Below are 16700 nucleotides of genomic sequence, written 5' to 3'. Positions count from 1 at the left end.
TAAACCTTTCCAGAGGTCAAGTCAGGCACAATGTTCACTGGAACTACATGCATGTTATAAAATATTGAGCCAGTGTATTCAGCCATTATTGATATTCAGCTTTTACTGTATTTTCCAACATACAGAACACCCTCCCTGTGTCATCCAGCACCCTATATTTTTCACACTCACCATCACATAGTAGTGCCGGAAGAGCTTCAGTTTTGCCAAGTTAATGGCCGCTGTAAAAGAAAAAAAGAGAAAAAAAACAATTACCAAAAAAGTCACACAGATGATATGTTAGGCAGATCATTTTTTGTAGCCCTGGCAGACATTTCAGCCAACCTGGTTACTTGGCGTTTCTCTTTTTCACATAGCCCCCGTTCACACTGGCGCAATTTGACAAACCGCATACCAAATCGCAGCCTATTGCCGGCAACGGCAATGACCCAATCGATGCGGCGCCGCACCAATTTCCAAAAGTAGTACCTGCAATACTTTTGGCGACTTGGGGGGGCGGTTTCATGAACCCGCAGAAATGTCTTTCAAGTCACCCCCGAACTCGCACTGAAATATCGGTTTGAAAACGTGCGAATTTAGAACACACGTTTAATGTGAATGAGGGTTTAAAGTGGAAGTAAACCCATTTGATTTATTGGTTCCAGAAAACAGTTACATTCCCAGCATGCCAGGATTGCTAATGGCACTTTTCCACTGCAAGTACCGGCTCGGCTCCACTCGGCCCTGCTTGGCTCGGTTTGGTTTTCCACTGCATGGTACGGTGTTGGAACGGTTTGGTACAGTTTGGTAAGGTTTGCTTTTCCACTAAACTAGTAAGTGGGTGGGATAACAACGATTCTCTGACCAATCAGTGGCTAGTAGTGACAAACAGTCAAGGCTGCATGCAAAGGATTGTGGGATATGGTACCGGTACGGCCATCTTGGAACCACAACCATGGTGGTACTGTTTAAGCGAGCCATACCGTTCGGTTCCATGTAGTGGAAAAGCGCTGCCGTACCGTACCGAACCGTTCCAACACCGTACCATGCAGTGAAAAAGCGCAAAAGCGAGCCGAACCGTTCGGTTCCATGCAGTGGAAAAGCGCCATAACTGTCAAATTTGCTTGCGCTGTCATCCAAACTGTCAAACCATCCAATAGCTGGTGTCCTAACTAAATCACATGTGCAGCACCATGGCAGGTAAAGATTAGGGCCTCATGCACACGGGGCCTTTGTAAAAACGAGCTGCAAAGCCGGTTCCGAAAGCAAGGAAAAAGCAGTTGTAAAAACGCGCTTTTTTCTTTGGCTTTTAGCCACTTTTAGCAGCGCTAGCGTTTAGCAACCTTTCTCTGCCCTCTATTTTCCACTCTCAAATCCAACTACTACAGTTTAAAAATGCTTGACGTGGCTGAACGTTGTATGCGTTTAGGTGCGTCAGGCGTTTTTACAGCCCAACGCCTCTGCTCCAGAACGCACTGGCCCTGGGTTTTTTTTACAGCTTGAAAAAGCTCCTAAAAAGCCTGTGTGTTCATGAGGCCATAGAATAACATGGAGGGGTGTTTTTAAGCTGCAAAAAAAAAAAATGTCTGATGCTCCTAAAAGCATCTGTAAAAATGCCCTGTCTGCATGAGGCCTCAACAAAGGCCAAGATGGCAGCTTCCTTGGTTGAAAACGATAGGAAAGTTTACTTCCTCATTAAATATAGTTGGGCCGTCTCCCTTGCCCACAGCCTGTGACTGGACAGTGAAGGAGCAGCAGTAGACATAGGAGCTCACCCATCTGCGGATTCCTCCTGTGAACAACAACCTGGAGAGTATATATGCAGCACACCTGAATGGCTACTAGAGCTGCCCCCTCCACCCAGTCTGAATGGGATTCATTTTAATTTACTTTATATAGTTTAGAGTAGGGATCCTCAAATTACAGCCATCCAGCTGTTGAGGAACTACACATCCCATGAGGCATTGTAAAACTCTGACATTCACAGACATGACTAGGCATGATGGGAGTTATAGTTCCTAAACAACTGGAGGGCCATAGTTTGAAGACCGCTGGTTTAGAGTGTTGAACCATTGCAAATTCCTACCTTTTGTTATTCTGAAGTAATCATTGTTAGACCCACTCAGCACAGAGGAACAAATGGGAGTGGTTTCATAATTATCTATCAGCTGTGCACTTACAGGGCTCTAATGAGGAAAGCTGCATCCCTTTAGACCTGTTGGGAGAATCTCACCAAAAATGACATTTCTGTTGCAGGGGATGCCAGAAATCTGACTTGTGTCTTAGGCAGACTTCTGGAAAAAGGATTTTAACAAACTTTGTTGCAGATTCCTACCTTTTGTTATTCTGAAGAAATCCCTGTTTGTTTCTCTGTGCTGGGTGGATCTAATGGGAGGGGGTTCATAATTATCTATCAGCTGTGGCAACTGCAGGGCTCTAATGAGGAAAGCTGCTGGGTCTGCATCCATTTAGAGGTGTTCCTATTGGGAGTATCTCACCAAAAATGACATTTGTACTGCAGGGGATGCCAGAAATCTGACTTGCATCTTAGGCAGACTTCTGGGAAAATTGGTGAGCCAATCACACAAGCAGGAAATGATCTTTCTGGGGGTGCGGTCAGTATATATTCTGTGTACAGAACACCTCCAGGCAGTCATAATGCATTGCATTTTACAAAAAATTACAGCGGCTGCAGATTGAAAAGGAAAGGTCATTTATAATAACATTCAATTACAATATGATTTGTGTCGCAATTTTATACGCTATATTGTTTTTTCTTTATGTACTATTTTCCCCCCACGAAAGGGGAGTTACCCTTTAAGGGATTGCAACCAGCTTGGAAAGAAACAGCAAAGTCAACCTACTATCAATGGATTTGATCAATGGACACACATAGAAAATTTTAGATTACATTCGAATAAGTACAATAATGCCTCGCTTCCACTGAGCGGTACGGTACGCAATTTTTGCTGTTTCCAGTGTCAAAAGTTGTGAATGGTAACCTAATTCTGAACCGTACCGTACCACTTTCTTGGGACCCTTTCGTTGGGGTACCAAGCAAATTAGTACTGTACCAACAGGGTGGAGCTACAATGTTGAGGTACTGTTGAGTTGAGGTACTGTTGGCGGTGGAAAAAAAAGCCTGATCAAGGTGTACCGTTCCGAACCGTACTGAACTATACCGAACCGTACTGAACTGTACCAAACTGTACTGAACTGTACCAAACCGTACCGAACTGTACCAAACCGTACCGAACCGTACCAAACCGTACCAAACCGTACCGAACCGTACCAAACCGTACCGAACCGTACCGAACCGTACCGAACCGTACCGAACCGTACTGAACTGTACCGAACCATACTGAACTGTACCAAACCATACTGAACTGTACCGAACCGTACCGAACCATACTGAACTGTACCGAACCGTGCTGAACTGTACCGAACCGTACCGAACCGTACTGAACCGAACAGAACCGTACCGCTCAATGGAAACGAGGCATAAAAGGATAACTGCGGTTAAATAAATGAATCAAAAACAGGAATCCTGTTAAATAATTTCTATACTCAGCAACTGACTGAAAATAGTGGATTATTCATTTATTAAATGCATTTTTCTTCTAAGCAAACCGAAATTGAAATTATGGTCGAACAAAAGCTTAGCACTTGGGAATGATAAAACTGATCCCTGGGAAATGAAGTGGAGTGTCCGTGTGTTTTAGACAACACTGAAGATATATACCAGCACCAGCGATGGTCCCACGCAACACTGGACAGCTCTAAGCTAATGTAGCTCAATGTTTATTTGGGAAAACACTGAGCAGACAAGGAAGAGCTGGGAGATTTCTGCACTTGGTGGGGCCATGTGGTCATTGTCTGCAGGGAGAAACCCTTGTGATCCAAGAATGAGAGTGCTGAACTACAACAGAGCTAATTGCAAATAGTTTATGTGGTTCCCTGAAGTGGTACTTCTTCTCTGAAGGAAATCTAAAGTGTATGTCTGGGCAAAATAAAAGATACATACACGTTCTCCCATGTTTCAACCCTTGAGAAATGTGGCAAAAGCAGAAAAATACCTGCGGATTCTGCCAAAAAGCCAGTGAGGTCCTATCTTTCTGCTGTGATTGACAACAAAATGCTTGTTGTCACCGAAATTCCAAGCAGGATTTACAGCCCTGCCCAATTTCCTGCTCGACAACAAAACTCTGCCTATCACTAATTATCTCTGTCCTGTTTCACGTTCATACATTGGGGTCGATTTACTAAAATTGGAGAGTGCTAAATCTGGTTCAGCTCTGCATAGAAACCAATCAGCTTCCAGGTTTTTTGTCAAAGCTTGAAGCGGAGCTCCACCCAAAAGGGAAAGCTACACTCATCTGCCACCTCACCTTTTTACGCCAAACATAACGTTTTGCATTGTTGCCAAAAAGTTAGATTTTGGTTTCATCTGACCAGAGCACCTTCTTCCACATGTTTGGTGTCTCCCAGGTGGCTTGTGGTAAACTTTAAATGACACTTTTTATGGATATCTTTAAGAAATGGCTTTCTTCTTGCCACTCTTCCATAAAGGTCAGATTTGTGCAGTATACGACTGATTGTTGTCCTATGGACAGAGTCTCCCACCTCAGCTGTAGATCTCTGCAGTTCATCCAGAGTGATCATGGGCCTCTTGGCTGCATCTCTGATCAGTCTTCTCCTTGTATGAGCTGAAAGTTTAGAGGGACGGCCAGGTCTTCGTAGATTTGCAGTGGTCTGATACTCCTTCCATTTCAATATTATCGCTTGCACAGTGCTCCTTGGGATGTTTAAAGCTTGGGAAATCTTTTTGTATCCAAATCCGGCTTTAAACTTCTCCACAACAGTATCTCGGACCTGCCTGGTGTGTTCCTTGTTCTTCATGATGCTCTCTGCGCTTTAAACGGACCTCTGAGACTATCACAGTGCAGGTGCATTTATACGGAGACTTGATTACACACAGGTGGATTCTATTTATCATCATTAGTCATTTAGGTCAACATTGGATCATTCAGAGATTCTCACTGAACTTCTGGAGAGAGTTTGCTGCATTGAAAGTAAAGGGGCTGAATAATTGTGCACGCTCAATTTTTCAGTTTTTTAATTTGTTAAAAAAGTTTGAAATAGCCAATAAATTTTTTTCACTTCATGATTGTGTCCCACTTGTTGTTGATTCTTCAAAAAAAATTACAGTTTTACATCTTTATGTTTGAAGCCTGAAATGTGGCAAAAGGTTGAAAAGTTCAAGGGGGCCGAATACTTTCGCAATGCACTGTACATACCTGTATACAGCATATCTGTATTCGCACATGCGCTCTAGGGGACCGGCTGTGAAGTCGCAAGGCTTCACTGCTGGTTTCCCTTACAAGCAATGGCGGTGGCAGCACCTGAGAGCCGAAGGAAAAATCAGCTGGCGGGGAAGACAACGCTGCATTCCTGGACAGGTAAGTGTCCTAATATTAAAAGTCAGTAGCTACAGTATTTGTAGCTGCTGAATGAATTTTTTCTGAAGGAGTCCAGACCTGCTCTTTTATTGAACAAGCTGAAGATCAGAGATGAGCTCAGGTGTGTTCGAGTTCGTATTTGCCCGATCCCGCCAGGAAGCCGACACTGCACTCCGCTAATCACAGGCAATGAGACATTTCCGGATCCACAGCTGCACCGACTGGGAAATGTCTCACTGCCTGTGATTAGTGGAGTGCAGTGTCGACCTCTTGGCGGGATCGGGCACGTACGAAATCGAACACGCCCAAGCTCATCTCGATTGAAGATAGAAGCTGATTGGCTACCAAACACAGCTGCACCAGATTTTGCACTCTCTAATGTTAGTAAATCAACCTATTGATTTATTTTCTAGCAAACAATACTAATGCCTTGACTCCACAGCCTGCCGATGCAGTGTGTGCAGCATAAGGGCTCTTGGGAGGTGTAGTTCTGGGGGCCTACACCAATAGGAACCCATCTTCCAGCAATAATTTTACAAGCATGATAGTGATGTCACAGGTTTAAGAAAGCAGTTTCAAGCCACACCGTACTTCTGTATAGACACAAACCTATATATACCTGTATACAGCATACACACAAAAATGAAAGCAGACCTTCACAATAACCTTTACTGGAATCCCCAAATGCTGATTTTTTCTTTTCTTTAATTTTTAGCTACAACCTGCCCCCTGCCTCAGTTTTCCCCTAGACGAGAATGCAACTTCAAGTTTCAACTCTGAAACTGCATGCACATCACATATCCCAGGGGACATCAGCTACAACAGGAGTGACCAGGAGGGAAGACCTTGTAGCCCATCATTGGGGGGGCACATGTCTGAACCAGGAAGAGACAGCTAGCTTGTGTAGATGCCAGAAAGGAAGATGGCAGCATGGGACCTGGTGTGCATCATGGAGTGACAGATTTCAGGGATTCAGAAGTAGGGATTCCAACACTGGATTTGCCAACTGCAAGTCTCTCTCTCTGCATATATATATATATATATATATATATATATATTTTTTTTTTTTTTTTTTTTTTTTTTAAGATAGCTTGGCTTAAAAAGGTAAGAGGATTTAAACCCACATTTGTTAAGCTCCTCTTTAGTTCAAATAAAAGGGAGCCAAAGTCATTACAGTTTCCTTTGAGGACACATACTTTATGGCTTTCATAGACCTCTAGCGACTATGGGTAGAATACATGGGGTAACCAGAAGTTAAACAGCCATCATAAGCTGTTTGGTTGGGATTCTCCGTCCTGGAACCCAATAAACATTTTGCCACACTAGTGAATATTTTATTATCCAACAATATAGCTTCACTCTGACCATACTGTTCGCAGACTACACAGGGGGAGCAGAGTAAAACTTCAGGCACTTGAATAGATCATACCGTGTTTCTCTGAAAATAAGACCTACTGTGATTTTCGGGGAGGGCTGCAATATAGGTCCTACCCAAAAAATAAGCCCTAGTTTAAAGTGTTTGAAAAATCCAAGAATCCACTCTATTACTGTTTTATATAATGTCCAATGTGTGTGTTTCTGTATTATAATTGTGTGAAATACCTTTGGTATAGCGCTGCTCGGTGCTCAGCTGATCTCCTGCTGCTCTCCTCCTCTTCTCCCAGCTGCCAGCGGGGGATCTCAGCCCCTCCCCTCTGCAGTGCTTAGAGCAGGGGTGTCAAACTCTATTTCATCGCGGGCTGCATCAACATTATGGTCGCCCTCAAAGGGCCGGTTACATCTGTAAGTTTATATTTCCAGAGCACCCCACGTCCGTCTACACCCTTACATGGGATGTCAAGAGCCCCCCCACCATCAGAAGTCAAGACTCACTCACCCTTCCTTACATCACAATGCACCCCCTTACCCTGTGCTGCTGCCAGGAAGAAGATGCGGGTGGATCTGTGAAGAAGTGCAGGGTCTGAAGGAGAACCAGAGGAGGGCTGGAGTCAGCTTCCAGAGTCTGCTGAATGATGAGACCAGGGGAGGCAGAGGCAAGGTGGTGTTGCGGCTGCACAGAGAGGTGCAGGATCTGTAGGAGGAGTTCTGCCCTCCTCTCTGCTGTGGACTGCTGAGAAGAGGGGAGGGGGATGGGCTAAGACTGTAACGCTCCTGCGTTTTTATATGGTGTGGATTTTCAGCTGCAGAAATAGTTCCACATCAGCAGTCATGTAAGAGATATGCTGAGATACCATTCCCAACCTCAATGACTCATCATGTGTGGAAGGTCTTATTTCAGCCAGTAAATACACACAATTAGCAAGCTGGTTCTTAGAGTGACTTTATGCATGTGGTAACACAATGATGAAGCTTGAGGGATAGGTTGAGTGGAGGTGGTAGGTGATAGACACTTGAAGGTGAGACAGTAGCAGATGGATGCAGGAAGGTTTAGCAATGTTGTATGATAGCAGATGATAGAATAGCAGGTGGACATACAAAAGAGATCAACCCAGTGCAGAAAAGTAGCAGTAGTCTCAAGAGCTAGCAATCTAGTTTATGCAGATGTGATAAACAGTCTCTACTATGCAGAGCTAGATAGTGTAAGCTTAGTATAAGTTTATAGAGAATTCCCCTGCGGGGTACTTAGCACTATTAGCGATACAGCCGAAGGGTGGTTCAGGAGAGGCGGATGATCCAGTAGCGGGATACAGGGATCAGCGCAGCGAGGTTCCGTCAGCGAAGTAAGCTTGCAAGCATGGAAGCTTCAAGCAAGGTTAGCATCCAGATAAGGGTGTTTGAACGAACACATGTGAGTGAGAACCGACGCCCTAAATAGCCATCTAGTCCGGCGCTGAGTGATGACAGCTCCAGTCTTAAAGGTGTATGCGCACCTTTCCAAAAGTAAATGGTAGGGCGCATATACTTGTGGAAAGTGTAATTTAGGGTACCAAAGGTACCGGAACATTACAAAGACAAGCCTTTCTGCAGCTGCACAGAGGAGAGCAGGATCTGGCAAAGAAGTTCTGTCCTCTCTGCTGGCAACTACTGAGACAAGGTGGAGGCAGAGACAAAGGGGGAGCTACAGCTACAGTAGAATAGAGATCTCGCGGGTCACAGAAGCGCCGAGCGGCACTGTAACTAAGGTATTTTGCACAAATATAATACAGGAACACACACATTGGACATGATATACACAGAGAAGAGAGCTTCAGGGGGTCACGGAAGCACAGAGCGGCGCTGTAACTAAGGTATTTGGCAAAAATATAACACACACATTGGACACGATATACTAAGAGAAGAGAGCTCCAGGGGGTCACAGAAGTGCCGAGCGGCGCTGTACCTAAGGTATTTGGCACAAATATAATACAGGACCACTCATATTGGACATGATATACTAATAAGAGAGTGGATTCTAGGATTTTACAAACACTTTTACTTGGTTCACACAGGGGATTCCTGACAGGCAGGGAGGGAGAGGGGGGGGAGAAGAAGACAGCACATTATATGTTAAGACCTACCCCCCAAATAAGTCCTACTGCCTTTTGGTGCCAAAATTAATATAAGACCCGGTCTTATTTTCGGGGAAACATGGTAAAAGAATTGTACAATAGGAGAAAAAAAAAGTTCCCCTCCTCATTCAAACCACTTTACAAATTTCCCATGTAAATTTTGTAGTTGCAGGACATGGATATGGTCTTGTAAGAGCAGCACAGAATTTTATTGATTCTTTTGGATAAATATATTAAATCACTCTAATACAATGTAACAGAAAATCAAAATCATTATCTCCAAAGGTTACACTATAAAACATTCAGATAAGGCCACTTTGTACCTATGTGACCAAATAATTAATGATGGCAGAGCGGGCAGCAAGGGATCAGACAGTGGTGGTTTTCTAGAATCAGGAGTGGAGGGAAGAGAGAATTATTTTGATTAAGGCTGGAAATTATTATAATCACCAAGTTCAGTTGAATTCTTAACAATAACCGGTCATCTTGTCCAACATGAACTTTTTCACAGTGAAAAGATTCCAAAAGCCCAATTGAAGGTTCTCATTCATCCAGGTCATTGTTAATCTATTAGCTGTCTGTTACATTCAAATGACCCATTCTGCAATATTGAAAACATTTTGTAACTACTCCGAGTCCTTCTTTAATCGTCTTCCTGAGGCTCATTAGAACTTGAAGATGTATTCCACGTATGGCAGTTTCAACATGGGTCGAGCTCGGTGGTAAGCGGGCGATCTCTTGTGTTCAGTAAGCAGCATGGCAGCCACTCGGCAGGAGGCCCAAGAGCTAGTAGGGATCACTGCAGCAGTGGTGCCTACTACAGTGATTTCCAGCTTCTATGGGAATCCCACAGGTATGGCACATACATTGGACCAATGTAAAAACTGTTATAACCGAAAATTGGCTTTAAAAAACATTCCCCTCTGGGTGATCTCTGTACATTGCAAGGATTACAAAAACTTTGTTGCAGATTTCTAGGTTTTGTTATTCTGAAGAAATCATTGTTTGTTCCTCTGTGCTAAGTGGGAGTGGTTTCATAATTATCTATCAACTGTGGCACCTGCAGGGCTCGAATGAGGAAGCTTCTGGCCCTGCATCCGATTAGACATGTTCCTATTGGGAGTATCTCACCAAAAATTACATTTTTGTTGCAGGGGATGCCACCAGAAATATCTTCTGACGGGGGGGGGGGGGGGGGGGGAAGAGTTGGTAAGAGTTAGAGCCAAATCTTCCCCTAGTAAAAAAAAAAAAAGATAAAGGGCTCCAGATAGTTTAATATTGTTTTTTAAAAGGATTTATTCCATAAATTGTGACAAAGTTTCAGTTTCCGGATGTGACGAAACACGTCAGGACGTGGAACGCACAACGTGACGTGCATTGGAACGCAAGCCGGATTTACCTCCGCTCGCCACTCTGCATGGTTTACACCACTGAGTCACGGAAACGTTTAAAACCATTTCTGCCGAACGGTGCTTATTTGTCTTTTGGAAACTGTCACAATTTATGGAATAAATCCTTTTAAAAAACAATATTACACTATCTGGAGCCTTTTATCTTCTTTTTTAACAACACTATACGCTGTCCTATGGAGCGGTGAGGAGGAAATCACCATCAGCACAGCCAGGAGATATTTAAAGGGGACCTACCGACAGGCTTGATTGGTCTCAGGATCGTAGGGTATACGAGACCCACGACATTCGGTAAGTCACCCATCTTTTAAATTATACTGGTAATAAGGAATTCAGCACCTGCACCTTATATATCACCAATGGAATATAATTATTAAGCACTTTTCACCATTTTTGGAAAAAAATGGAAACCACAGAATTTTGGACTTTGTTGCACTTTATATATTTATATCACAAAGATGAACGCTTACTAACTACATATATATTTTCAAGTCTCTGATTTTTTAGTTTTGGTAGTATTGTGATTGTTTGCACATAATTTGCACACTTGCACAAAGATGAATTTTAAATGATTATAATTTTAGTCCCAGGAATATTAAGAATACACTATTAATTTTTGTTTGCACACAATCTTGCACAATTTGCACATTTTTTAGCAAGCGCTGTAGATAGCCCCTACCAGGACTATTTTTTTCATACAAACCTTTATACTACTGCTGCTGCTAATTAATTATAGTTTGTCACATTATTTATATTTATATATTTAAATTTTTAGAATTAATCACAACTCCTAGGCGCGGGGAGTAACCCTCTTTTTAGTTGATACTTTTTATATTACCTGTTAACTTGATTTCCAGTCATCTTCCAGGACGGCTTAATTGAGCAAGTAAAAAAATCTTTCCATTGGTGTCTACAGGAAGGCAACCTGGCGATGGGGAGCGAGTCCAGAATTTCCTCCTTTGGAGTGTCTTATTCCAAGAGGATCCGCAATTGTTTCAACCAGAGGTCCGGAGTCCTTGCAACACAAGTGGACGCAATGGTGGGTTGAAAAAACAAGCCACTCCAAAAAAGGAGGAAATTCTGTACTCGCTCCCCATTGCCAGGTTGCCTTCCTGTAGCCACCAGTGTTAAGCCCCTTTCACACGGGCGCAACGCCCGACGGAGTCCTTTCTGCTCAGTGGGGGATCAATCCGCCGATCCCCGCTGAGCAGGCGGATGAAAGCTCCGTCTCCGCTCTGTGTGCAGAGACGGAGCTGTCAGATCTCCGCTGTCTTCTATGGGGAGATCGGATGAAAACAGACCACCTGTCCGTTCTCATCCGATCCGATTCTCCAGACGGATGGAAAATAGGGTTTCCATCCATCTGTATTTTACGGACCACATCGGATCGGAGAGCAGCGGGTGTCAATGGAGATGTCTCTGCTGACACCCACTGCCCCATAGAGATGCATGGAGCATCCGATCAGGTCCGCCTGAAAAACTGATAGGGCGGATCCGATCGCCCATGTGAAAGGAGCCTAAAGAGTTTTTTACTTGCTCAATTAAAGCGGAGTTCCAGGCGAAAAAAAAAAAAAATTACCTAAAAATACCCCCGGGACAGTCAGGTCTAGTGCATTTAAGCAACTATGGCCTCTGAACTGTCCCCGGTTTCACTTAACTGTAAGAAGAAATACTTACCTTGAAAATGTCTTGTCCAGCGCTGCCATCTCATGTGTGGGCAGCTGAAGCCAGAGCGTCCCTCTTCGGGTCTTCATCCGTGATGTCGGAGTCCCAGAATGCCCCGCTCGTCACTTCCAGTGCGGGCGCATCATCCCTGCACAGCTTCTGGGCATACCCAGAAGCTGTTCAGCAGGGAATGACGTGCCTGCCCCGGAACTGACGAGTGACTCCGGTGCAGGCGCATTGACTCCTGGGATCGATGACGCTCAGCTCCCAGGAGTCAATGCAAGGAGGAAGTGACGTCAGGCGCCGTGTCGGCAGAGGGAGGAAGAGGAAGGAAGATATTTTCATTAAAAACAAGGTAAGGGAAACAAAAATTTTTTTTTAATTATCCAATTCTTTCTCAGGTTTGTGTAAGCTAGCGGACGGTGAAATGTTTTTTTTAGGGTGGAACTCCGCTTTAAGCCGTGGAAGATAACTTGGGAAAAAGGTTTACTTTGATGCACCTTGGCTGATTTCGTTCAAACAGATTTTATTGAACAAAAAAAAAAACATTACAGCATTACTTGTTGTTAGGCATCAAGCAGTTGTATTTAGCAGACTTAAACTGAATGTTCAATTGGGCCTGAAGCCAAGTAGATTGTGGGAAGGTCAGTTCTTTTATAACCGGGAAAGAAAATAGCATCTCTACATCTCACGTCGTCCTCAGCTGGGATACCCACTCCCTGTGTTTATATCAGATGCCTCCATTAATTTCCTGTCCTCTCCTATGTCAGTACACACTGCACTGTACCAACAAATAAGAATTCTGCTTTAACTCTTTCAACAGAAAAAAAAACAACCAATATTAGACCATGGAGAAAATCTACATTACTGCAATGTCAATGAGTGCACGTTTTTTAACCATTAGCCCCGGTTCACATCAGTGCAATGTCCATCGCATGTGATTTGGAGCGCACTGCTCTGAAAATGACATGCGATGTCTGTGCGATGCAAATTCAGCCATACAGATTGTACGGCTGAATTTGCATCGGATTCAGGCACAACACGCATGGGACCCTTTTTTGGGTCCACAGCAGAATCAGATCGCATGGTGGTTCACACCTATGCGATCCGATTCATGTCCTAACCGACAGTTTGCACTGCGATATGCAAACTGATCTGGGGGTGTCGTTAACTTTGTATCGACACCCTTGCCACTTTCTAAAACTCTGGTCCGGCCACACCTGGAGTATTCCGTCCAGTTCTGGTCACCAATCCTCAGAAAGGATGTGCTGTAACTGGAAACAGTCCAAAGAAGGGCAACTAAACTACATAGTTTGTGAGGTTGAAAAAAGACATCCGTCCATCCAGTTCAACCTATGATGTGTGTGTGTGTTTGCTGTTACCCGTACATTGTATACCCCTGTATGTTGTGGTCTTTAAGGTACACATCTAATAGTTTTTTGAAACTATCAATGCTCCCTGCTGATACCACTGCCTGTGGAAGAGAATTCCACATCCTTACTGCTCTGACAGTGAAGAACCCTCTACGTACTTTAAAGCGGAGTTCCACCCATTTTTAATAGGTTGGAATACATAGATCTATGTAATCCCCTTTAAAACGGCTTTTACCAATGGAAACTTTTTTTTTTTTGCTAGTAAATACCTTAATTTCTGCTTTATTCCTCCTCTCCTCACTTCCGGGTCCGATCGGCGATGACGTCATTCGGCGATTCGCAGTGTCTGCTGGGATGTATTCTATTCCAGAAATCTCGCAGTAGCTGAACTGTACTGAGCCGTGCCTGCCCCGCCTCCTCTCATTGAGTTGTATTGTATGCAATGTATTAAGGCTGTTCTCTGCCCCGCCTCCTCTCATTGAGTTGTATTGTATGCAATGTATTAAGGCCGTTCTCTGCCCCGCCTCCGCCGGAGAACGGCCTTAATACATTGCATACAATACAACTCAATGAGAGGAGGCGGGGCGGAGGCGGGGCAGAGGACGGCCTTAATACATTCATTCAATACAACTCAATGAGAGGAGGCCTGGCGGAGGCGGGGCAGAGAACAGCCTTAATACATGCATACAATACAACTCAATGAGAGGAGGCGGGGCAGAGAACAGCCTTAATACATGCATACAATACAACTCAATGAGAGGAGGCGGGGCGGAGGCGGGGCAGGCACGGCTCAGTACAGTTCAGCTACTGCGAGTTTTCTGGAATAGAATACATCCCAGCAGACACTGCGAATCGCCGAATTACGTCATCGCCGATCGGACCCGGAAGTGAGGAGAGGAGGAATAAAGCAGAAATTAAGGTATTTACTAGCAAAAAAAAAGTTTCCATTGGTAAAAGCCGTTTTAAAGGGGATTACATAGATCTAAAGTTTCAAAAATGGGTGGAACTCCACTTTAAGGTTAAACCGCCTTTCCTCTAGTTTTAGTGAGTGACCACGTGTCTTATTGTATTCCCTTTCTCTGAACTAATTAGGAGATTGTAGGAAAATAGTGGGTGGAGCCAGAGGAAACAATGATTAGAGTACCAACATCCCTATAAATACGTATAGAAGAAAAGGATTTGGAATGTGGGACTTTAACGGTACTCTGAACAAAATTGATTTTGAGAGAGTCATCAAGTATTCTAAAATATATCAACTTTATTTTGTACAATATAAATAAAATCACATTCACATTAATCAGGACTTGGCATGTCCACGTAAACAAATATATATGTTATTATACATCAATTATTGATTATCTCTCAAAATCAATTTTGTTCAGAGTACCGTTAAAGTCCCACATTCCCCCTCCCTGCTAATCTGTGGTGGGACTGGCTCCGACCATGGGATGCTCTAGGTTCTGCCCTCCCCCTTCTGGCCCCTCCTCCCCCTTCCCCCCCAGTCCTTCTGGTTTTCCGTTTTCCTCTCTTCCTTTACTTTCCTTCTCCCTCTTTCGCTCTTTTCCTTGACTTTTTCTCTTCCTGTTCACTTTTGTATCAGTCTGCAAGGATTGCTTTTTCTTTATTTCTTTCTCACTTTTTTTTTTTTTTACTCTTCCACCCATTTTTATGGTAGCTTTAGGCCTACTGATCCGCCTCACCATTTTTAACGCGATTTACTACATCTTTATTCCCAGTTCTTAGGGGACTGGCATCCTTCTCGCTTCTATTACACCTCTTTTAGCTGCTTCAGTCTGGGGCACAGCGTGATACCCTTAGGGGTGCCCCGGGTGAACTGGCTCCCGCTCTTCCTCCTAGATGTCAGCCCCACTAACCCCCTCCCACTGGTTTGGCATTCTCACTTCATTACGTTTTCTTGTTCGGCCATTGCTACTGCCTCAATTGTGGGAAGAAAGTCAGTTTGTACATACAATACTTTTTCTATGTTGAACTTTTTGTATGCGAATCCTTGCTGTTTGATTGTTCTTATGCAGTTCTATTGTTATCTTCTCTGAAAACTCAATAAAAACCATTGAAAACAAAGTCCCACGTTCCAAATCCATAATTAGGGGATGGGAGGACCTAAATTATGAGGAGCGATTACAAGCGTTTGATTTATTCTCCTTGGAGAGGAGACGCCTGAGTGGGGACATAATAGCGATTTATAAATACCTCAACGGTAATCCCAGCATAGGTAGAAAACCGTTTAGTCCCAAGGAGTGCAAGAAGACAGATTAGAGGAGAGGCGGTTTAACCTTAAGCTGCGTAAGGGGTTCTTCACTGTAAGGGCAGTGAGAATGTGGAATTCTCTTCCACAATTGGTGATAGATGCGGGGAGTATGGCTACTTTTACAAGACTCTTGGACATACATCTCACAGAACACAATATTCAGAGTTATGGGAAATGATCAGGCCACTGACACACACACACACCTCAACTACTATGTAGCGATTGGCAAATGACAGTGTGAACTGCCTGCGACTTGAATGCGATGCGGGAACCCGCAGTGGATTCGCAGGGTTCCCGCATCGCATGTGTGTGAACCAGGACTTAAAGCAGTGTTTTGACTTTCGAATATTGCACTTCCATATTTTGTTACTGTAAAAATACAGAGAAAAAGAATGAAATAAAAAAAAGGACGTGTAGATTAATCACTAGAAGGAGCAACCATTTATTCAGCCACCATTCTGTCTCCATCCTTAAAGGGACACGGTCATGAGAGGTTAGTAGTGGAGCATGTCATTACTGAACTCTTCTTTTATAATGCGAGTTCGCTGCTTGATATTCTGATGCTTTGACTTGAATATTCGGAGTCGCTGACCCGGAACAAATACAGAGATACACTTTTCTGACACCCATTTACAGCAGGCTCATTCCGAGACCGTGACTACAACATGCTGATGTCAGCCAATTTCGTATTTTCAGAAGGAGGCCTGTAATAACGCCCCCCCCCCCCCCCATAACTTTACTCCTGGCAGAGTCCTTTTAGGAATGATTTCTTACCGTGATTGCATAGAACGCGTGCAGCCCTCCTGTACAGCAGGGTATTGAATCAGCCAGTTCTAGACCAAAAGATTTCCCCCCTTAATGATCAGGCCATTTTTTGCGATTCAGCACTGTGTTACTTTAAAGGACAATTGCGTGGTCGTGCGACGCTGTACCCAAATAAAATTAATGTCCTTTTTTTCCCCACAAATAGAGCTTTCTTTTGGTGGTATTTGATCACCTCTGCGATTTTTATTTTTTTACACTATAAACCAAAAAAAGAGCGACAATTCTGGAAAAAA

General features: G+C 43.8%; 1 protein-coding gene across 1 annotated transcript in view; it reads right to left on the bottom strand.

The window, feature by feature from the left end:
• GPR107 (G protein-coupled receptor 107) overlaps nucleotides 1-16700 on the bottom strand; it is a 168366-nt gene that overhangs the window by 28485 nt on the left and 123181 nt on the right. The window contains exon 15 of the mRNA XM_082264241.1: nucleotides 172-221. Coding sequence (XP_082120367.1) covers nucleotides 172-221 — 50 coding nt within the window. The remainder of the gene's footprint in view (nucleotides 1-171; nucleotides 222-16700) is intronic.

Source organism: Pelophylax lessonae, assembly GCF_965119305.1.
Source record: "Pelophylax lessonae genome assembly, chromosome: 7".
Taxonomy (NCBI): domain Eukaryota; kingdom Metazoa; phylum Chordata; class Amphibia; order Anura; family Ranidae; genus Pelophylax; species Pelophylax lessonae.
This window is presented reverse-complemented; position numbering and strand designations above follow the sequence as displayed.